The sequence below is a fragment of the Python bivittatus genome, unplaced genomic scaffold (genome assembly GCF_059951505.1).
Source record: "Python bivittatus isolate LINGU-HERP-01145 unplaced genomic scaffold, Pbiv_v1 ctg000070_np1212, whole genome shotgun sequence".
NCBI classification, from domain to species: domain Eukaryota; kingdom Metazoa; phylum Chordata; class Lepidosauria; order Squamata; family Pythonidae; genus Python; species Python bivittatus.
Window position 1 is genome coordinate 24,582,326 of NW_028277034.1, and position 24,966 is coordinate 24,607,291.

General features: G+C 39.2%; 1 protein-coding gene across 1 annotated transcript in view; it reads left to right on the forward strand.

Annotated features, from left to right (window-relative positions):
* Positions 1 to 648: 648 nt before the first annotated feature.
* RNF150 (ring finger protein 150) overlaps positions 649 to 24,966 on the forward strand; it is an 88,953-nt gene continuing 64,635 nt past the window's right edge. Inside the window, exon 1 of the mRNA XM_088132826.1 lies at positions 649 to 2,106. Coding sequence (XP_087988952.1) covers positions 1,584 to 2,106 — 523 coding nt within the window. The 5' untranslated portion in view covers positions 649 to 1,583. The remainder of the gene's footprint in view (positions 2,107 to 24,966) is intronic.

Here is a 24,966-nt window from a genome sequence, read left to right on the forward strand (position 1 = left end):
GGGCTCCCCTTGAAGACCACCCAGAAACTGCAATTGGGATTACACATCGATATGAACATGTGATACCAGTGCTCTGCATTAGCTTCCTACTGGCTCCCAAGTGCCATTCAAATGGCAGTTTTTTTACCTTTAAAGCCCTATATGGCTTGGCATGAGATATTTCCAGGAGTGTCTTCTCCATCCAGTTTCAACTCAACAAATATGTAGTTCCCCATTTTTGTGAGGTTAGAAGTATAGAGACCTGCAGGTTCTGTTTTTCTGGTGCTGGGTCTGCCTCGTGGATTACCTTTCCTTCTGAAATTCAGTCAGCTCCCACTTTGTTAGGCTTTAGGAAACAGTTGAAAGCAAAGTTGTTTCGGAGGGCATTTGATTATGAATGTTAAGATTTTTGGGTCGATCTTTGTAATTTTTAAATTCAGCCGTATTTTATCATACTGTAGTTTTAAATGTTATTTTGATTGCTTTTTTTTAAATTCTTATTGTCTGTACTGTGGACATTTTAGGGTAATTTGATGTGATTGGAACCTGCAGCAATGGGTAGAAATCAAATAAATAAATAAAAATAAGGTCACTCTTGAAATGGTTAAGTGATAGTACTGATTACGCCAAAAATCAGTGTGAAGGTGGAGATGCCTTAATTGACACAAACAACAGCAGCAGTCCTTCCTGTTGTATCAGGTTGAAGAGTTCCAGGTCAAGCTTCATTCTGGTATTTCTCGGCTTTGTTTTGTTTTTTTCCTTTCTGTGGATTCGTTTTATTGCAAAGGACTATTCAGAGTGGTCCCTCCCGTCCCTTCAGCACCGGAGGACTCCGCCGTCCAGCTGCGCCAGTCTGTGAGCGTATTGGGGCAGGAATGTGGATGTGGGGATTCTCTCGGATTCAAGCCAGGGCTCACCTTGCCCGCGGCCTCCCGCGTTAATGCGTCCTTGCCTTGCCTTGCCTTGCCTTGCCTTCTCCCCGTCTACCGGCAGAGGTCAACCCTGCCTCTCCGGGACCGAGCTGGCTCCGAAGCGGAGCAGCGGGAGCTCTTGACATCATATCCAAGCTCCTCCTGCGCACGACCCCTTCCAGCTCTTAAACTCCCCCCTTTCTCTCCCCAAACAAAACATTTCCGCTGGCAAGAGTCGGCCGTAAACCTAGCCGGGCAGGGCTGGGGAGGAATGGGAGAGGTCAAGAGCAGAAGTCGACTCGACGCCGCCGGAGCAGCGCTCGCAGGGAGTCTCTCTGGGGCTTTTCCTTCGGCTGGGAGCAGGCGGAGGCCGCTCCGGCCGCTCTCTTCCAGAAGCCCCGCTGGGACCGAAAAGGCGCCCCTTTGGCCGGGCGCGCCAGCCGAAGCCTCCCGTCTTCCTTGAGCAGCCGGCGGCTGCAGAGGCGAAAGGGAAGGCAGGCGGGAGGGCTCAGGCGGGCCGAGGGTCGCGAGCTGCCCCGCTCCTACGCTATTTGAGACGCGAAACCCCCGAACGCGCCCGCCAAGAGGCGAAATGCCAGCCTTCGGGTTGCAAAGGTGAGGCGCTCGCCCACCTTCCTCGGCTTAGTGCGGACTGGCGTGTCCCCACGCACATCCACGCGCGCGCTCGCCCACATGCAGACACGCGCACGGGGGGACGAGCAGGAGCAGCCGAAGCAGGCGAAGATGGCAATGTCTGTGATCCAAGCGTGCCGCAGTCTGGCTCTCTCAACATGGCTGCTTTCCTTTTGTTTCGTGCATCTGCTGTGCCTGGATTTCACAGTGGCCGAAAAAGAGGAATGGTACACGGCCTTCGTGAACATCACTTATCCAGATCCCGGCGGCGGCGGCGGCGGCGGCGGCAGCGAGCTGCGCAGCGAAAAAACGGAGTGTGGCCGCTACGGGGAACACTCGCCCAAAAACGAGGTCTGGGGGCAGGTGGTGATGACCTCGGCGGCCGCTGATAGGCAAGCTTGCGACCCCAATGCTAGGTTCGCCGTGCCGGGGTCCGGCAGGCTCTGGATCGCCCTCATTCCTAAAGGGAATTGTACTTACAAGGACAAGATTCGGCACGCCGCCTCCCAAAACGCCTCGGCCGTGGTCATCTACAACATAGGCTCCAGCAACGCCAACGAGACGATTACGATGCCCCCCGCAGGTGAGTGGGAGGCACAGCCCCCCCCCCCCACGTTCGCCCGCACGTCTCCGTTGGAGGATTTCGTTTCTGGACTCGGCTTACTCAGCCTTGGTTAGGCTGCCAAATACCCAAGAAGGTTATTAATAGCCAAGGCTTAGCCGGGCTTAATACCCTGGGGTCTGGCTCTTGCCTGAAAGGAAGCAGAGCTATGCGCCTGTCTTGTTAGAAGGCAAAATCTGGTGACCCTCTCCCTGTCTTCAGTGTTGAGTTATCTTGAGAAGTGGAGCAGTGAAAGTGGGAGAAACTGACCAGTGAAGGTGTTGGGCTGAAGTAGATGCAAGGAGGCTTTTGAATACACAAAAGTAGGGAGGGCAAGGTCAGGTGGGGCAAGGGAGAGGTCTGTAGTTGCACAATAAGCTAGTGTGTGTCGCACAACATGCTAACCCTTGGCTAACTAAAGCTTGGTTAACTGATTTTGCACAATACAATGAACCATAAAGTTCATTCATAAATTCATATATACTGGTGGGATACACACAGCATACTGAGTCACAAGGTAGCCATCCACATTTTAGCTGTACGTGTTGCACAAACCTTGTTAATGCCCTTGGTTTATGGTTTCCTGTCTTGTATAAAACCAGATAATGGGGTTCAGTCAATCACTGCTCATTAAACATTTGTAGGGTGTGAACACAGCCTTGGAGAATTGTTTATGAGGGATGTCAGCAGTTCACCAGGAGTAAACTGAACAGGAAATAGACAGGGAAATTGATGCAAGTAGGAAATTTGATGGAAGATTGTGCACTTTATAATGGTGTAGAGAGAAGATACATCAAGGTTAAGATAAAGTACCTATTGGAATAATGTTAGAAGAACATTTGCAGAATCTCTCACTGTTTCATCCCAAGTGAGCCCCTTGTTTTCAACCGCCCCTTCAAATTCAGTGAATTGGGCTCTATAATGACAGAGGCAGTAAGCTAGTCTCCACTGTTGTTGTGTCAGTTTTCTCTTAGGCTGCTCATCTCCTTCCTCAAAATTAAAGTATTCTCCTGTCAACACAGGATGCAAATCTCAGTTGCAGAGACCAATAAGGAGTAGCTGTGTTGGCTGACACTGTGCTTTCTGATATAGCATGGAAAGTTTGAAAGTTCTGGGCCGCTTCCTGAGTTCATGGGCTTGTGGTTTCCATGCCGAGTAGTGATAGTGTAAGCAGTTTTAGTGGCTTCTTTGGCTTCTGTTACTGTACTTGAGAAGCAGCTGTGTTACGCCAGGAATGCAATTAGATTAATTACTGCTACAAGATTTTACTTGGGAAATGCTATCTTAGTACAATACCCGTGATTCATGGACAGAGTAATTTATCTAATTTCATGTAATATATACATAGTTTCCCCACCAAATGTCTGCATGTATGGTGCAAACCTTTGCATTATTTATCCTTTGTAACACACTACTGGAGTTATGTGATGGTGCTTCTGGAGATAATCTAGTTTGCTGTATTAGAAAATCTTACAAAACAGTTACAAATTTAAAAGTTATATAAGACATAAGATATACATCCTAGGTATTTGCTTAAATACTGTTCTTTGGACATGCTGGAGCTTACTCTAATACACAGATAACACCTGTGAGTGTTTCTTCAGGGACAGTACCCTTAGTGAGCCAAGGATGTTTTGCTTTTTCAGAATTTCAAAAATAATTTTCTATTCACAGTGATATGCCATTTTAAGATATTTCTGTATCCAATTTTGAAACATTTTGTCAAACCCAAATGTTTCATGTTTGCTTACAAAATAAGAGCAAATATGTTTTCTCAATAATGAAATAAAAAAGATGCTCAGTAAAGTAACCTTCCATGGTGTTGCAGTTATTCTTCAAATTGGAGAAGTCTCCGTAGCCCAAAATTAGATTTGTTAAAAAATAGCATAAAACATATCGATCCCATTGGATTTATTTCCATCTGAATGATTTCAAAGGTGGATTATAATGTTTCCTACGTTACAAAAATTACTGTACAGTCGACCTGAAGGTATTTTGTTGATATAGTCTCCTGTTTTCTTTAGAGAATCAGACTATGTATTTTAAATAAGGGAATGGGAAAGCGCAGTGTTTCAGTTAATTTTTTTTAAAAATGTGTTGCTTTTATGCCTTCTAGGGATCCCTTAACCTGAAAAATCCTTTATAAGAACAATATGTTTTTTTATATTACTAATTTCAATACTCTAATAATGAATGATAGAGTGCAGCATTACTACTTGCTACTAAATGGTTCATCTCTACCATTTGCATGAGCTTTTGATTGCTTCAACATGGAATGTGACAAATTTTTATGATACTAAAAACTTGGGCCGGTCCATTGATTTTAGGTTATAAATAGAATACTTGATCCATACAGATACTTAAATCAGGAAAGCCTGTGCAGTGAGAATATTTAACAAAGATACAGGTTTAAAAGTTAGAATGATGTGTTTTCCCGTAGAATTTCATGTAGTTTGTGTTGTAAGAAATATTCCACTATTTCTCTTAATATTGAGCAGCCTCATGAACTGCCATTCAGACCTCACAGCTTCTTGGATGCTTATTTTTAAGTACTGAAGTTAATCTGCCTTAATTTTATGGACATATGCAAATATATTTAGAAGTAGTATTCTGCTAAAAAAAAAAAAAAAGGAGAATTATTTCAGTGATCCTTACTATAATCCTGTATACAGACTGATGTCGCATTGATATTGTATATTTTGCAACAGCAGATGAGTCAGTATTATTGGTTAGAATCTAAAAGAGCATGACTAGAATTCTGCAGGAGATAAATCCTATACTCGGTAACTCTTTCCTGTCTGTTCCTGAAAGGCTCTCACAGGATTCAGTCTAGTCTGAAGAGCTGCAGTAGTTAGAAAGGAGTTTGTAGTTGTAAACTTTCCAAGAGCAGGAATTCTTCCTTCTCATAGGTATCCCAGCCATTATTCTCACATTGACAGAAAAAGATCCTCTTGCCACAGACTTGTGAATTTATCATGGCTAAAAGAAGACTTTATATTATTGGCAGAACTAGCCACCAATACAATAATTGCACAAGCTGGAAAACATTACATTAATCTATGAAAATTCAAAGAAATTATAGCTGTGTTGGTCCTTTGAGGAAAAATCCTATTAGTTGCATAATACCTTTTTAAGAATCGGCCAAAATGTCCATCCTGGACAATGAAAGATGTTAGAACAGAATATCAGTGTTGGATCTTCCCCTCTTCGATTTCTAAAGGCCAAATTTGTGTGCTTGTTATGTGCAAGACGCTTAACCTGCATGGATGTGATAGAGGAAACTGGATAAGTATCAGGCTTAAGACTAAGGTATGCGTGGAGGAGAGACTTAAACTTATCCCACTATGCTGCAGTCCTAGTAAAATTTGCTGCCTTAAGTGCTGTTTCCTGTAGGAGGGAAGTTCCCATTGATATCAAAGTGCATTCCTTGATGAATTAGTTTCAGATCAAGCATGAGAGAGCCAGTCTTTCTGGCAAAAGCTGGGTTCACCTATCATGCTAAGTCATGTAGTGATGTCTAATTCTAAGCATTGTGATTGGCTTGAGCCTCATGTGTGAATCAGGCAATTATGGTTTATACAACAAACTATGAATAAACTAAATGTAGTGGTAAAACCAAATTCTGAAGAACTTCCTTGCCAGTCTCATCTTGGTTGCAAATTTTCTTCTAATCTCAAAGCAAAGCCGATTGTCATTATGCCTGTTTTATTGCACACATATTCCATATTCTAAATCCTGCCTTTTTAAATAGAGCTCACATTGATGTAATTTGAATTGCTTTCAGAAAATACAGACAGCATTTTGTACCATTTCTGATTATAACAATTATAGCTACTAGCTCTGACATAATATATTCCAGATTTATTTTCATATGGAAAGCATTACAATGGAATGTTCTTCCACATTTTCCCCATTTCTACTGATGACTCCCCAGATAAAAACAATAATGCTGTCTCTGAAAATGTCTTGTGAATTAGGAGTAAGGGATCCTTATCTGAGAGCTAGCTGTGTTGTGCAGTGTATTTGTGTATGAGAAAGGAAAATTTCACATTCAGAGGGCTGAATACTTTGAATAGTACAGCAGGCAAATAAAGAGTGCCATGATATGAAGTAAAATAATCTTAAGCCTTTCCTTTCCATTTCACATGGGTCATGCCATATTTGTGTATCTTTTTACAGATCACTTCTTATACAGTCCTAAAGTTAGTTGTTAGCTGTTAAAACGTGATAATTATCCAGTTTTACCATCCTAGAGGATTGTTATCTTGATATGGTAGGGCTTGGAAGCTTCAGTGACCCTGAGAGTGATGCTGGCAGAAGCTTCTAGTAGTGTTATCTTTGCTGGCAGGGGAGAGGTGAAGCTAAAATAATCCACAGTAAAGGTGCAAAATATTTTTAAGAAAATCAGAGAAATCACAAGGCAATTTACAGCTAAGATAGGAATATCTGAGTAATCATGGAAGAGATCTAAGAGATGCAAATGAAACTGAAAGAAGATGGAAACCCTATACAAATGGGATGATAAAATAATAGAAACATTTGCTGAGAAAGAGTATATTGAGGAACTGACTCCACTTAAAAGTGAGATATTGTAAGTAATAGACCAGCTGTCAAATAGAAAAGCACCTAGTGCAGATGAAATGCCCATTGAACTGATTAAAGCTGCAAGAGAAGATGCAGTTCTGAGTCAGCAGTATGGCGTAAGACTGTATGGTCCAGAGATTGGAAATGATCAATGACTATAGTTAAATGGAAGAAGGCTGATCCAAGAGAATGCAATTTACTAAACTGTTCTACTAATTCCTCATGCAAGCAAGCTTTTGATTAAGATATATAAAAGTTGAATTTGAGCCACTCATGTGAAGAAACATGCCAAATGTACAGGCTGGTTTCAGAAAAGTAGAGGGGTGTGATCAGATAGTTAATGTAAGGTGGAACAAATGAAGAAAACTAAACAATATAAGGAGATATACTTTTTTACTGAAAACAGAAAGGTCTTTGATTGTATAAATCACGCCATAATGTAGACAATTTATTATGGTAGTGGCATATAATATACCATAATACCATATTTACCATATTTATTATGGTACTATGCTATATTATATGCCACAGACATCATAAGAATGGCAGAATTGGAAGAGCTGGAATTCAAATACGAGGCCAGAGCCTAACAGTGGAAAATATGTGCTAGGGTTAAATATTAAGGAGATGCTAGGTTGAGTGGTGTGAGAGCTGACTAGAGCTCTGCTGCTTGTAAATTTGGTTGCGTTCTCAATTAAAGCAAAGATACAGGTAGTCCTCGGGTTACAACAGCAGTTGGGACCGGAATTGCTGTTGTTAAGCAATGCGATCGTAAAGCATGATGTCACATAACTGCATCACTTAGCAATGACAATCCCGGCAGTCCTGGTTGCCGCCGTAACCCCAAGATGCATTAAAGGTTATTAAACCAAGAGGTCATTAAATGGGAAGTGACGGGAGTCCCAGGTAATGAGTGCGAGGGTGCAGCAGGAGTGCTATGGGGGATGGGGGTGCTGCAGGGGGAGGTCCTGGCAGGGCTGGTGCAGGATGTGCATGAGTTGGGGGAGGCCAGGGGAGGGCTTGGAAGGCATGGTGCAAGACACACATGAGCACAGGAAGACTGGGGGTTGGATGGTAGGGCAGGGCAGGGCACTAGCACAGGAAGGTCAGAGGGACTTACCAGAATGACATGCCAACTTCCCCACTGATTTTGCTTGTGGGAGGCTGGCGGGGAAGGTTGCAAATGGTGATCATGTGACTGGGATGCTGCAATCATTGTAAATGCAAACCGGTTGCCAGGTGCCTGAATTACAATCACATGACCGTAGGGGCACTGCGATGGCTGGAACTTTGAGGATCCACTGTAACTACCACTTGTTCAGCACTGTTGCAACTTCGGTCGCTGAACGAGTGGTTGGTAAGCGAGGACCACCTGTATTATCAAGCAAGAGAAGAAGTATAGAGTACAGCAGCTGGGTAATGTTGATTTTCCACTATATAAAAGGCAGCTGGTAGTCTTTTCAAAGATCTAATAGATAAAGGTATAGAGATTTTATTTTTTATGTCTGTTCCAATACTAAACCTCATCTAATGCACTTGCTTGCTTGCAACATTGGATTAGACATTTTGCTTTTGGTGTATATTTCAGGAGTTCTCTTGCCATAGCTGACAACATGATTCCTTGTCTTATAATGTTTTCCAGTATATTCAGAAGTCTTCAGCAAAGTGTTTCCTAGTCATCTCTGAAGTCCTTTGGCCATACTAGCTGATAGACTGGCAATATTTGCAGGTTGCGCCAATTTGTTTAAATGTGCGTCATTGTATAAACTGTAATTGGCTGAGTTTATTCAATACGTGCAGCCAAAATCAAGCCACATTATGACTTAGCATGTTGTGTAACACAGACCACTATTGTTCTAGAAGTTCTAGATTTCTGTAAACAAAATGTCTTATTATTAACAGTTTCTGCAATAGGCAAATCCTCTAATGTTAACTTTTCCACATCTTGTGCCTGCAGTTTGAAAAGGGAGGGGGAGTTGCTGCAGATAATTTTTTAGATTATTCAGCTCTTTTTTTCTTAGCTCTCTTGATCTGCTTTTGCAAAAATGTCATGAATGAATTTGCCTTTGCAAGGGGGCTGCAATTTCTAATGATTTAAAAGCTGGCTGCTCCAATTCTCCAATCTGTTGTTCTCCCTGAACTGGATTTGTATCAGTTAGATTGTCTTGTCATCTCTATGGCTTTTTGAAAGGTTAACGCTATTCATTGCATTCTTTCAGAAAGTTCTTTCTGTAAAATTCCAAGCACTACTGCTAAGGTGTTAGTCTCTTTTAATTGGCAAACAGACAGTATCCAGTCTGTTCGTGTGAGCAATAGCAAATGACTCAACAGTTTCTCCAGAATTCTGACAATAGTTGGCTGTGTCATAAACAGCATTCCTGTTTGGATGAAATGGGCAGCTTTGTTGGGCAGAACCCTCATAGCTGTGCTTAAGGTCCTTTTAGGCAGCGTGAAAACATTGTTGTCCTCTTTGCCTATAGGATAAAGGAGTGAAATTACCTCCACTAATCCTTTATCCATATAGTAATTGGTGTCCAGGCCACCATCTTTTAAGCTATTATGAAAGATTTAAGTTACAGAGAACTATGACATTTTCTTTACCCTAAGAAGCTATAGGCTTAAACTTGACCTGTAATACCATGGTGTGGAAGGTCTAGAGGAGGCCCCAGTTTGAAAATTAGATAAGAATTTTAAAATGTATAGTTGTTCTCCAATAGGAACTGAACCAGGACTCCTGATTGTCTCTAGATGCAACCAATTCCGGTGCCATCTAGCAAAGTTACATAATGGTCTTCTCTCACCTTTTGTTCTCTCCAGGAACAAGTAAATAATGATGAGAAAAGGAAGACTTTTCTAAATCAACTTTTTAAAAATTATTTATTTATTTATGTATGTATCACATTTATATAGTTGCCCATCTCACACAAAGCAACTCTGGGCGGCATACAATCATTGAATAAAATAACCAATACATAAAAACAATCATTATAAAAGATGAAAAAGTGATTATTAAAATGCAACCTTATCAAAAAATTAAATTTTTTTTAAAATAAACAAACCCCACAGGGACAGCAGAATATCAATCATAGTGGAGCCATCTAAGAATGTCTCCAGTTCCCAAAGACTCCCAGGCCTGATGACACAACCATGTCTTGAGGGACTTCTTAAATGACAGCAGGGAAGGGGTGAGCCTAACTTCAGGGGGAGAATGTTCCACAAGGAGGGAGCCGCAACAGAAAAGGCCCACCTCCTGAGACCCACCAAATGCAAGTCCCTGGCCGTTGGAATGCATAGTGTACCTTCCCTGCCAGGTCTAATGGGATGGGCTGATGTGATCGGGGAGAGGTGGTCCCTCAGATAAATTAATTACCATAGTAATTTAGTTCGTGCTACTATTCAAAAGTCATCTGAAACTTTGGAAGATTTATAGTGGTGTCAAGTTTACTTTTAGCCACGTTAGAGTAAGGTGAAATAAGGTTGACTAGTTGGTGGTTTTCTTGCATGAACCTGGCCATTACATTAAGCCACAAGATGTTTATTTGCTTTGACAAAGCATGTTGTGTAAACATTTACACAAGTAAAACAAGTGCATTTTGCTAAGTTTTGCTTCAGGTTTTGCCTGAAGTGCAAACTCAGCCAAAGTGTATGCTAAAAAAAAATCAGGAAAAGCATACATTTCAGTCAGATCTATATCTAAAGTGGATACAAGAGAAAGGTAATGTGCCTACATTAGCAGTGGTGCAATGTGTGTGAGAGCTGTAAAAATAAAGAGGTGAAAAAAATGAAAACATGTTGAAGTAGAACGAAGAGGTTGCTCACTAAAAGGAGGAGAGTCCGGGCCTTTTCCTTGTCTTGGATCCATTAAATTAAGTCTTATAGCCTCATTGCAGCATTTGTTTCACTGTCACTGAATAGAGAACATATTCCTCTGTGTTTTCTCCTGTTGCTTGCACATTCCCTTTCTTTGTGGTTGGGGAAGATTTTCTGACATCTAGTTTCCTCATCCTGTTTGTTCTCCATATATAGCTTTGAATTCTCTAGCACAGAAGATTTTTTTTTATCTTACTTTCTGTATGGCAAATAATACATTCCTGTTGGCAACTAAGAAAACCAGTGTTCAGTAAAGAGAAAAAGTAGTAGTGGGCAGAGAGAATAATTGTGCCACCTCCTAGAAGTATTCTTCTGTTGGCTGCTCCTTTTCTTTCTGAGGCTGTAATACAGAACCCCAGTGGTTAACTCAGTAGAGGAAAATAAATTAACAGAGACCTCCTTGGTACAGTAAAGTGCTTGGTACATCTGTGCCAAATACATCTCTACCCTTACAGCAGGGTAGATTCCATCTAATATATACTGGAACGAGACTTGTCCTTTTAGCATTACAAAAAAAGGTGGGAACTTTCCTTTTCTTTGAGTTTAGGACTTGGCTAATACTGAGGTAGAGATCTTGTTGAATTTAGCATAAATAAGAGGTGCAAATTCAGCATGCCTCATTTTCAAAACAGTAAACATAATTTGTATTACTGATAGATTAAGGCAGTGTTGTCCAAACTTGGCCACTTTAAGATGAGTGGACTTCAACTCCCAGAACCTGGCTGGGGAATTCTGGGAGTTGAAGTCCACTCATCTTAAAGTGGCCAAGTTTGGACAACACTGGATTAAGGTGTCTGGGATGATCGTTTTAATTTGGTACCTAAAAAAAAAAGAGCTTCATGCATTGTTAGGCTGCTTCACTTGGCACGAACTTAAACATTGTGAGAGCAGTGATGTCATTTCAGCATTCCCAAAAAGTGTTGCTATCATTGCAACTGTTGCGTAGAATTGCACTGGTTAATAAATACCTCTTTGCTGGTGCAGAGTGTAAGGGAGGTGACCTTGAGACAAATATGCAAGCACTATTACCTGGGCAAAGGGGGCTGAAGCATTCTTTAAGCTGGGAAACGAGATAGTATTTAGAAGTGGTTCAGACAAATGCCTCCCTAATTCACTGAGGTATAAGAGGGAGGAGAGGTGCAGCACAATCAGACCTGCAAGAGTCCGTTGTTAAGCCTACCTCAATAAAGTGTGGTTCTGCTCTTCCTGTGGAACTGATTTTTTGGTCTGGTCTACCCAGAGGGCAGACAATGACTTAATACGTTTCTCCAAGTGGGAAAACTCTGAAGGACAGAATATAATTATGATTCAGCTTTCGCTGTTAGTTAACCTGGAATGATTTATGTTATTCCACGGCCTGGGAATAACATATGATATATTGCCGCTATCTTTCCCAGAATTCTCAGCCAGCATAACACATTTTGAGAAAAAAACTGTGCATATAGATAGATGTGATTTATTCATTTTGTTCATCTCAGGAATTTTTTATTGATATCTTGCTGTATTTTATGTAGCAGTAATGACATTCAATACAAGAAATGGTTAATGACCAGCTTACAGTCATCCAGTGAATATCATGATTGCCTGGAAATCTGAACCTGAGACTAGGATGACAGTGATTGGTTATATTTATCAAGTTAAGTCATAACTTTATTTGCTTGATTTTGATTTTTCACAGTTTGTGTACCTAGCTGTTTAGGTTTATAATCATGATTTCTGGTTTTGTGAGATGGGTGAGTCCACTCACTGTGACATATTCAAGAAATCATGGTTAAAAAAACAACGGCTTAACATGATATGTGAACCTAGCCATTTTAACCACTACACACACAATCTATATTTCTTTCTGTCTCTAATGTGTTTTACGTATGCAGCATTCCTGAATTTGTATATTTAGTAGAAATATAGACGCACAGAATGACAGGGTAGCTAGGATTTCCAGAATCTGGAAAACCAAACTGTCTTTGCGTTTCTTGGTAAGACTCACTAAATTGAAACTCTGCTTTGCCAGATGTTTTCTCAAACTCTCCTTAAAACCAAGTTAGAGGAAGTTGTTGGATTTTCTAGCCCTAATAAAAGAGTATTTCTAAAGATTATGTTTTCAGGGGAGAAGAATGAAATGCATTAAAACCCACAAAAATACTAAGTAAAGTTAAAAATATTCAGAGGTAGAGGTTTAATTCCAATGCCATTCATTTTGTGGTAGATTTTTCAGCCCACATAATGTATAGTACCCTACAATTGAGGCAATATTACCCACCCCCTTCCTGTGTCTCCTTTTGCCTGTAAACAATCTTATATGAAAATATGAACAGATGTAGCATTTTGGAGGGGAACTATTAAATGCCATTGTCTATATGAGCAAGACAGTTGCATTTAATATTATGTTCCCTGTTATGTTTCCTCTGTGGTTATATGGATCTACATACATATTTGTTAAGAGTAAAGGAACTGAAAGTTTTTTGTACCCAATTCAGTCGATTATTCATTTAGCACAGTGTTGTTATTCCTATGTTGTTAACTAGAGGTTTGAATAAGTAATTAGAACTGAACACTGGATTTCTTGAATTACAAAGCATACATTCCCATCTGAGCTATGGTCTTCTACATGCAAACTGAGTTGTATAATACTGTACACTATAACCAACTGGATCCATAAGGTGCCTAGAGTGGACCAACTTCATGAGTGCATCCCTCCTGAGGTTGGTGGTGGCTGTGAATCAAAGGTGATCTGATCGAGACAATGGACTGATGTTAATCTTCTCCACCTCAGATCACAAACTAGTTGTTGTGAAGTGCATACCAGATTCAGAGTGTGGCTTCCATGTGAGTCACAACATGCTATCTTGGGACAAGTCTATAGCTGTCATGGCAGTCATGAACTCCAACCCCCATCTGCATTCAAGGGATGGTAGTTGAAATCCTCCTGAACATACATAGTGGGGATTTCTATCACTAGCCCAGCAATGAGGTAAAGCAGTCTGGGAAGGGATGTACCTGGATAGTTGGGGCATGGTATATCAGCAAACCTACCAGGTTGTCCCAAGCAACCCAACTTCATATATAGAAGTCCTTGCATGAGGCCATCTCTGAAACAAGAAATCTAATCACCAGATTCCAAATAGTGCCCCTCCTCCCTTACCCTGGAGTAGAGATTGGTGTACCACATGAATCCCAGCTAGCAGATTTTGGACAGAGGAACCCCTCCATCCTTGGTCTAGCCAAGCATTGGTGAAACATGCAGGGTCTACCTGCTCTTCCACCACTAGAGTATACAGGAGCAAGGACTTATTAAAAATGGGCCTGGCATTCAGTGGATCCAATCTGAATCTAAGGCCTCCAATGATCCAGCATACAGAATCTTGGGCTGGGGCCAGAAGGAGTAGAAATCAAATCTTCCAGACCTTTCTTTATAAAAACCTGTCTCCACCTCCGGTAAGCTCCCTCTGTCTGTCACTGCCATAGTCTTCTCATTCTCCAGCCCTACAAAGTCCTAGCAACTCTGTCTCCCACCTACTATCTGTCTTAATTTAAGACAGACTTTAAGACATTTGCAAAAGTCTTAAAATGGCAACTCACCAACCCACCTGCTGTCTAGGCAGGTCCACTCCAGCAAGATGGGCTGCATCAGCATTTTTCAGTTTAAACTCTCTTGCTAGGCTCTCTCCCCTCATTAACCTGTTTCTCCTTCTGTAAGTTTGTTCTCCCATCATTCCACCCAACATAATGCAGCCTTTTGTTGGTGTCCTTATCAGCTTAATTCCCTGAGCTACTCTCTATGTTGTTCTTCAAGACTCTGATCATTCTGCTCCCTGTCATCAGGGGTTCTGGAATCCATATTCTACCGTCAACTGCACACTGCTGGCCACCTGTTAGAAAATCTGATTTATTCACCATACACCTTCATGCATCTGTCAAGGGCCTGAGAACTGTTTATATCAATAGCAAGGACTATTATTATGCTGCCTACATAGAACTTAAGCAACAGTTATGTGCTCTGCTGCCATGAGAGTAGAAAAAAAAATCAATATATTAATCTTAGCACAGTAAAATTACTGAACCTTTTTAAAAATGATGGTGCAGTACTAATTTCACCAACATATAGATAAATAATGTGATGGTGGGAAATCATCATCATCATCATCATCATCATCATCCTTTAATACCATCAAACAATTGGGAAGGACTTGATAGATGGATAGAAAGGCCAAATCCAGTCTAAGCATCTGACTGACTGCGACTAACCATAATAGGCTTTAAAATACATGCCATCCTGCTGGAATTTGGATAGTGTCTTACACTGTAGCAGCCTTCACCAGACTAATGTCCTCCAGATGTGTTGGGCTTCAAATCCCACTTTCCCCAGTTAGCATAACTGAAAGTGTTGACCACGATTGCTAAAGGAGTTGAAGTTCAACGTATTGATGGTGCTAGGTTGGGACAGGCTATATTATGATGTTAGACCATTGGTTCTAATTTTCTCAACCTATAGTTGCTGTCAAGTTAATTCTATGATGTAGGTTTATTGATTTCTATCTCATACGTGTAAAAACAACTTAGAAAATAAGTTAATTGTTGCAATGTTTTATTCTAAGTCAAATTCACTGCAGGAGCAAGTAGAATGGAATCATGCATAGTAGTGATATGACTACTTTTTAATGTTGAAACATTGTCTTAAAACCAGGGGTGATTAAATTTAAACATTTAAACACTTCCACAAATATATCACCTTCCATAGTGGAATTCCATGACAAACCTTGTGGTATACAATGCACTTAGCATATGATTTTTTTTTTCAGAAGTAACAGTGAACATGTAGTTGGTTAAAAACAGATAAATGAATGGCTCACAAAGCACAGAGAAATGAAGACTGTTTCCAAAAGTAAGAAAAGGACTGAGTAATCAATTACAAGGAGTGAGTGCTAATCAGGTGCTCATTTGATTCCCCCTTCACTTCCCCTCTTTCTTGCTGCCTGTCTATCATGCCTGTAAGCTAGACTAAAAGAATCTCAAGTGCCTTCTCCACATTCCAATACCTTTTGCACCGTCAGGCTAAACAAAGGCAGTATTCAGTCTTGTTAAGGTGGTTTCCTGTCTTTTTCATTTCATATTGTTGATTATTTGGCTTCTGAAGTTCACAGTGCATTCATTGACTTATTGCAGTGTGATATTTAAAAAGTTCATTAACTTTGTAATACCATCTCTTGATAGTGGAGTATAATGCATACTCCGGTGCTTTTATATCACTTCTACATCACTTCTTCTCTATTAGCAAAGTGTGTTACTCAGAAAAGAACATTGTAGACCTTATCATGGTGCCTCACAACCACAAGTCAGTTGTATTAACACAGTATTGACTAGGGCTCTACAGCACTTCAGATTCAATTTCCAAATGGTCACTTGGAGAGCATGGGAACATAAATATAGCACCTGTGTGCAACACTTTGAAGCAGTCAATTAGATCTTAGCTAGTTCAGTCCTGAAATTTTATAGCAAATTTTCAATATCACTGTTGCTTAATCTTCAGCCAGACTACCCAAACAGTCAAACTGGTACTCAAGGATAGATGCAAATAGTCAAAATATGGAGTGGTGGTCATCAGTGTCTAAAAAGCATGTATTGCACAGGCAACATGTTTGGATCTTAGGTACTTTTTAAAGAGCACTGAAAACTCTTCTGCTAATTCTGGTACAGTAGTTCAGGTGTTGGGTTGGCATTGGGAAGATCCAAGTTCTAGTCTATCCTCAGCCATAGGAGCTCCCTAGGTGACTTCTAAGCTAAGCCTACTGCACAGGATAGTTGTTGTGGATACATAGGAGGAGGGTGAATGCATACTCTGCCTTGAACTCTTGATCAAAAGGCAGGACATAAATCTAACAGATTGTTTAAATACACACACACACAAATCAAATATTACAATGTTTATATTAAAAACAATTTATAAGGAAAAAGTCCCATCAAAACACATGTGTGTGGAATCCTACTAACTGTAAAGATGAACCAGTTGTCTTTCTTTTGTTTAATACTGTACTTTCATAACCTAATGTAGTCTTCTTTAACCTGATGCTCTACAGGTGTGTTGGCGTGCTGTTCACAGAATGCTGGCTGGGAATTCTGCAAGTTACAGCACATACAGCGCACATTGGGTCATAAAAGACTGATTTAATATAAATGTAAACATTTAACAATTACAGTGGTACCTCGGGATACGAATGCCTCTACTAACGAACTTTTCGGGTTACGACCAGCTCCGGCTGCAAAAATTTACCTCAATGTGCGAACTCTGCCTTGGGGTACGGTCATTTTTCCGCCCCTGACACGTGGTCTGCAGCCACTTTTCCGCCCCTGACACGTGGTCTGCGGCCATTTTTCCGCCGCGCTGTGCAGCACCCGGCTGTTTTCGCGCCGGGCTGTTTTCGCACTGCACCCGGCAGTTTTCGCGCCGCGCCCGGCCGTTTTCGCACCACGCCGCGCCCGGCCGTTTTCCCGCCCCTGACGCGTGGTCCGAGGACGCCAGAATGGATTAACGGTAATTACATTGAACCTTATGGCTAAATTTGCTTGGAGGGCAGAACGGATTAACCGGATTTACATTGAACCCTATGGGGAAATTTCCTTCGGGTTACGACCAACTCAGGATACGCCCAGAGTCACGGAACGGATTGAGTTCGTATCCCGAGGTACCACTGTACTAACATCCTAGTTAAAAAAAAATTAAGATGTTACTATAAATGTCCAGCACAGTCCTATCTGCTTTTCATAACTGAAAACCAAATGACAAATTTGCTATCCCTGTTAATAGCTAATCTACAATTTTAATACTATCTCAGTGAACTGTTATTGTGCACTGTATTTCCTATGACTTAAGGTCAGTTACAAAACTGTAATATAGCCCCTGTATTTTCATGTTGTGCATGGTCAAGAGTATGTTAAAACTGTAGCCTTTGTTGAGCAACAGCCTAATGCCCAAATTCTACAATGAATTATTATTCTATAATTACCTTACATTGCTTTATGGTTCTAAAAAGTAATATGTTAAAAACTGAAATCAACTGTTAGAAAAAGACTCTTTTACAATCTTTTTTTCACAGGAAAATGTGAAAAATGGCTGGGAAGTGAACCCTCTCCCTCAGATCCAAGTCCTTGCTGTTTCACAGGTTTCTCTGACTGCAGTTTCCTAATCTTTCCAAGCTTTGCAAAAGGAAGTTGGCAGTAACAGCTAGAGACAGTGTCCATAAGAAAATCTGCTTGATAAAAATGTTGAGTAGAGTGTACAAAGGCAGCTGAATCAATGGTCTGATTTTATATAAAGCCTCTCCAAAATTATTTCTTCCTGACCTTTGAGATAATCTGTTCTGGGGCAGTGTAGATAGGACAGCTGAGATTTAATAGGTGCTTAATTTCTGCTAATTTCTCTTTATCTCTTTTTGAGGAGCTATTACGTTATTTTATTTTTAATATGGTATCAAACACATTAATAGAGGAATAAGTATACATATATGCAACATACATGCAACATATCCAGAGTCCTGTGGAATTCTGTAGCTAATAAAATTGAATGAATGAATGAATGAATGAATGAATGAATGAATGAATGAATGAATGAATAAACAAACATCATCAATACAAAGTCACATCAAAATGAATTAAGAATTATGATTTGCTTGGACTAGTCCCTGTAGTTTTTTTGGCAAGTACTAAAAAACAAAAGGTCAGGACAATTGGAAACAGAAAAAGTTCAAAGAATTTTACAATATTGCTCAAAAGACTTCTTTCTTGCCCTTTGGTAAACACAAACAAACACTTCTTCTGATGTTGTCAGTTAACACATATCAAGCCATTGTTCCAAATCCATTGTGAATAATATTATTTATCATATATCTTCTCATGCTCACTGGTCCATGTAACTCTTGCTGACATTTTGGCATAATCTGATCTTAAAGTATCTTGCTAAAATTGGAGACCTGAGCCTTGAAAGAAGAGCTTATGCAATGGTGAACAATCCTTCCTTTCTCTGGTCACTTAACTTGTCTCCTCAGATTTGCATCCAGTTACTTACATTGTGTAGTGAGCAAAGTGAATTCCTCAAATGCTCTATTTTGTGTGAGAATTCTACCTATTTCAATTCTGGATCTAGCCAACTGATTTACCTCCTTTGACATTCTGCAAGAATTGCTCCAGTGTCCTTTCTATCATGTATTATAGCCTCTAGCATCACATTTTGTTTTCACTTGTTAAGCAGTCCTATTCACCAGTGATAATTCTTAGCTGATCTTCAGTCATAGAATTTCATGTATATTTCCTATCCTATTTAATTGTGTTGAAAGTGCTGCTGGAGCAGTACCTTTCCATCTTGCTTATAGCATATGGAACAGTGCTTAGATTATGCTGGACACAACTTAGTGTGCTGGACAAAATCCAGAGAGAGAAGTAAATTGTGACAATATTTTTACCCCTGAGATGATGGTAATTGTCTGAAAATTGTGTATCCTTTTGCTGAGATCCCTAATTTATCTTCTTAGGGAAAAATATTTCTATCTGACTTTGTATCAATCAGGTATTACATTTCAGCAGCAGTTCTTTGCAATCTGTGTTAAATCAGTCAAAAGATGCTACCCATTAAGTACTAGAAAACCAAACATAAATTGTTTTATATTGAATCAGACTATGGTCTGTCTAATTCGTAATTGTCAACTGACTCTCCAGGGTATCATGCAGGATATCAGGAATTGAACCTTCTGATGTAAGTATTCCTCCACCATTGAGCAACAGCCTCTCCATTGCTGCCAGGCTTCCCTACGAGGACCTGGCAGTAAATCAAGATCTCCTGATGCTTCAGGGCTTAACCTGTTTTTTCAGGTAGACTTGCCAGAAACCTCATAGACATGATTTGGCTTGATCAGAATCTTTAAGACAAGAATGAAGCTCATAATAGCTCATTGCCCATTGCTTGTGAGAATATGAGAATGTCTTACACTTTGGGATTTAAATTTATGGCTTCTTCCTGCCTTTCCAAATTGATGGATACTTGGCACAGTGCTTGATGGCCTTGAAGCTGAGCCATACACCTTTCTGGACTGGCCAGCTTTGACTTGGGAATCTCTGGTTCCTCTTCAGCCCTAATACTTAACACTATAGAAATAAGACTATTTGGAACATCAGATCAATATTATTTGTGCATCTAGTTTAATATTATCTGCTCTGACTGGCAGCATCTTCTAGGATCATAGGCAGATTGATGTCTTATTTCCCATGACCTGCTACTAGAGATGCCAGGGTTTAAACTCCAACTCTAACTACTGTCCCTATCTTGCTCCAGTTCAGTTCACTTTCTTCAAGCTTATTAGACAGTGGTGCATATCCAGTGAAGAGACTTAGTCCAAGCTTGTTGTCATGGTCAATAAGACTAAGTTGATGCTGGTTTTATCTTTCAACCACCAAGCAATTTTGATCCAAACTATATCAAAATGTCTTCTCCCATGTGATTATGAGTGCATGTGTAGACATATGTGCACATGTATATATTTCAGTAATAGGCTTATATTTGAAAAACAGCCTACCAACTTCCTAAGCTGTGATGTCAATGATGGGGAAGCTCCTCCATAGAGAAATTTGTACAGAATCATTCTTTCTAGCCTTTTTTAAGACAGGTAAATGGTTTCTACTTTATCTGGTTTTGAAAATTTGACATTGCTAGTCAGACACTCAGTGATTTTTGCTGATTTTTTTCTGCATTTTCAAAAATTTTCTGCATTTTCAAAATTACATTGCAGTTTATTATATATATTTAGTTGTATTTCTTGTTGCTTTTAACTCTGTAAACTGATGTGCTAGGTTAAATAGAAATAGCCTAGATTATCTCTTTCCTTTTTCAAAAACAAAAAAAAAAATTCCACACCCCTCCTGATGCTAAATATGCATTATATACATTATAAAATTGATACAGTAAGTCATGAATTGTTGTGCCAGCTATATGACAATTTTCCCCTTTTTTTGTCTGTAATTTTTATTAAAACTTTTAAACAAGATAAAAGCATATACAACTAATATAAAGTAAGAAAGAAAAAAAGAAAGAGGAAGAAATCAAAGTAAAGGCGGGATTAAAAAATCTAAAAACAACAAGTGCAAGAAAAGAAAAAAAAACTTGAGGAAAAATAGAAAAAAAAGAAAAAAGATATAAAGACGTGGCTTCCAATGTTCTTTACAACAGTTATGAGTACAAATATACTGTAACCTCTCTCTAAAGTTACACGATATTACTCTTCTGTCTATAATCTATGCTAACCATCAAAACTATAAATCACAAGTTCATTTTTTTTTCATTTTTACACAAAAAGTCCATAAGAGGTTTCCAGTCATCAATAAATGTAGATACTGTCTTCTCTCTAATCAAGGAAGTCAAGTTATCCACTTCAGCAAAATCTGTCAACTTCACCAACCATTCCTCCGTAGTGGGTAGTGTCAAATCTTTCCATCTCTATGCATATAGTAATCTCGCTGCAGTAATCATGTATTGAAATAATCTTCCATGGCTTTTTTCTAAATGTTTATCAATTAATCCTAAAAGGAAAAGTTCTGGCTTCAGCTGAATATTGATCTTTAAAATCCTGTGTAGCAACGTATATATTTGAATCCATTTTTTTTAGCTTTTTTACATGTCACCAAGCATGATAAATTGTCTCTTCATGTTGCTCACATTTCCAACATACATTTGAACCAGTGTTGGTAAGGATGTGGTTTTCTCCTTGGTAGTTCCTTGATTAGGTTATTGTTTTCTTTCTTTCTTTCTTTTTTCAGTTGTAAAAGGCAGCTTTACTTGGAACAGCTAATATCCTGCGATGATACCTTTAATAACAATCAAACAACATCTGCCTATCCCAGGTCCTTGGGAAGGACTCGATAGGTGGATAAAAATGCCAAATCCAGTCTAAATATCTACTTGATTGTTTGTCTGGTGTTAATCTCTGCTTAACACTGGCAGGGCAAGCTACTGTATGAAAACAGGGAGCAAACCCCACACTCACTAGCATGAGGATGTTACCTCTAACAAAACATCTGCAAGCAAACAGCCAAGCTCAGAGAGCACCAAGGACCCTTTTCCCCCTGATCAAAGAACGGTCATATCTTCTTTCATAAGATTCCTTTTCCATTCATTCTGTTGAAAGATTAATTTGTCTTTTGAGATGTTTTTATACAGAACTCAAATTTTTCTCTTCTTGTAGTCATTCTGCTTTCACTCTAGTTTTTCTCACATCTTTCCTTCTGTATACCAAATCTAGTTTAGATTTAGATTTAGAAAAGGTGCTATCGGATTCGTGATATTTTGTCACCATAGACTAACACTGCTCTCCATTTACAAAACCAAATAACTGTATCATTTTCAGAACCTCTCATCACTCTTGCATTCTTCTGTGAGCATATTTACATTTTTTAACTCATTTCTATTTCAAGTTAACACATGAACAACAGATTTGAAACATTTCATAAGCCTTTTTCCCAGTTGCCATTCTCATTCATGTTATGTCTTTGAATGGCACAGTAACTTTTTCTGTACTCTCTTATTTTGTTTCCATGCATCCATTCATGTTATGTAATAAAATCATTTGTTCCTCTGCATTACATTCATTCAGAATGTTGCATACTTGTTGCTAAAACTCATCTCTGGTTCTTCCCTTATTACCATTTACTGGAACATAACAGGCAGCTGTAACTAATCATGAATTTCTACTTTGATATGCAGCACAATAATTGAGATGCCAGTAATGCATCCTTTTAAACATATAATTTAGGCTTTTCATTCATAATTAAACCTACACCTTCACTTCCTTGGTGTCTTCATCCACAAGATCTGATCATCTTCTTTCCAATATATCCTTCCCCTTTCTCTTAGTTTGACAAACAGGCATCTATTTTTATTTCTTTCATTAAGTAATGCATACTCTTCACCATTTAGTATTCTTACATTCAGGTTACAATTTTCCATATGCCATTGCTGTTACTAGATGGGACTATAAATCTTGATTTCTGCTGCATATTGGCTTTGTTCAGTCAAGGCTTTTGCATAACTCTTTTTAATTAAATGAAGAAGTTGTAGACTAGCCTTATACAAGCCTATGCCACACGCAGCTTTCCCTGCTAACAGTAAGAAACTAACATCAGTTTGGGCACATTTGTCCAGTATGTCAAAAGCATATGCTGGCCTAGCTTTACCCCAGGAATGTACATGCTATTCTACACAAGCCGGAAATTCTAATCTAGCAACTGTTTTACAAGCCAACATACCGTTGCCCATGCCACAGGATGTACGTATAGGATGGAAGAGTCTAGATCTCTTCTAACAAAATTAATATAATTTCATTATTTCTCATGATGACTAGAAATGGGTGGCATTGCAGGAGAATGAGGAATAGTTCTATTTATTTAGAGTAAGAGCTTAAGAACACATGCTCAAAATGTAGAATATGAGAGAGCTACTAAGTAGCCCAACTACAACTTGGATAGGGGGATTAGAAAAGCTAGCTATAGTGAGAATAGGACAGTTTAGGAAAACTGCATTCTAGGCGTAGCGGTGCAGAACTAAAGCATGAGTTACAGCATTGTTGTGATGCAAACTTTGCTTTACAGTGCTAGTAGTCTTCTTACCCAAGAATGGTTATTGCAAATGCAAAGCTTGTATCAGCTTTGATATCCTGAGCCTATCAAAAATAGTCATGCAAAAGTTCCAGGAATAAAGCTTTAGATCCCTAAAATCAGTTTAGAGAGTATTAATGTATATTCTTTATAAGTACCAAGCCTCAAATTTTGCAGCAGGGTGGGAGGAAATGAAATATTTTGAAAGTATAATGCTTGGGTAAGATAATGAACAACATGCACCAAAATGCTTTCTTTTATTTACTCTTACTGAAGATGTCATTTGAAATTAAACATATTATGTCACAGCAGACTCTTTAATAGTTCAAACAAAAACCAACAAGTTCAATAACTTCATTAGTGCTACGAGTGTGGTCTTCCATAAATTAAAACTGCCAAGCCATATTAGCAATCTAGAGATGATTTAAGCTGCAGAAAACTGCTACCTATTTGATTGGCTCATCACTTTCCTAGATTACAATGCTTTGCATTTTCTACAAAATAGTCTGATCTAATAATATATATTTTAAATGAAGTGGTGAAACATGATTTTTATGGCTTTAATTTCCACAGCAGCATCAGCATGGCCATATGTGGGATGGAGGGGGCAAGGAGAAACGAACAACTTATGTGATGACATCATTCAAATGCTGTAACTGACATACAGTATTTGTTTCAGATCTCATAATACTACATATACATTTCTAGATACTCATATGTGACATTTCCTACACCAAGTTCATTACCATTTTAGAAGAATCATTTACAGTGCTAGTTTTGTAACAGTGGTTAAGTGTTATTATCAACCCTTGAATTAGACTAGTGGAGCAGCAGTTGCCTGAAGCACTTAGAGAAAATAAGTGCTTGTGCTTTAAAAGTGGCAATGCCATGCTGAGATTTCTCCATATTAAAAAAGCAGCATGTTTGAAGCTATTTTATGAGAACAAAATGGAATGAAAAGACAGGAAGGAATTACAGTAAGAACAAGAGTGAGATACAGTCATCTATATTTTTGTAGTCAACATTGCACCAACCTGGATTTTTTTTTGGTGTAGATGAATGGCATATATATATTCAGCAATACAGATGAATGTTTTCCAGCTTTGGCAACTTCCAAACATGTGAATTTGAGCTCCCAGAAATTTTCTGTAAACCATGCTCTGTTCCAGGGACAAGGCAATGAAACGTCCCATCCTGCAGCGTTACAGTATCAAGGAATTCATGAGAGAGGCATAAATAACCCTTGAGAGGTTTGTTTTTATCCTTTTTGTTAGTTGAATGGGATGCAGATGACTGAGAATTGTCAAACAGCCAATGCAGGCTGAACTTAACTTGGTGGAGATCAAATCTATTCTAGTCCATACTTCTAAAGCAGACATCCTGGCATAGTTAATCTTGGGATGAATTTTAATTGTACCTCACTAACAGTCTTTCAATGTGCCCCAAAACGTTTTGGTGCTTTTTCTTTGAACAGTGAATTTATTATTTTTATTGTTGTAATAATAGTAAAACAACAAATACCTTTTTGATTTCATTACATTTAAATTCAGTGCCACTAGCTATAAGAAGACGTTTCAAATTCTTTTTATTGTTAAAGAGTAGGAAAAAATGTTTCTTGCAATAAGGAAAGTCAGGACTGAAAAAGTTGGATTACTTTGTTTATGAAATAAATGAAACCAGCACCAGACTTCATGTTACTCACTCAGACTGTCTTATATATTGGTTGAATCCACATGAAACTCTGATAACATTCAGTGA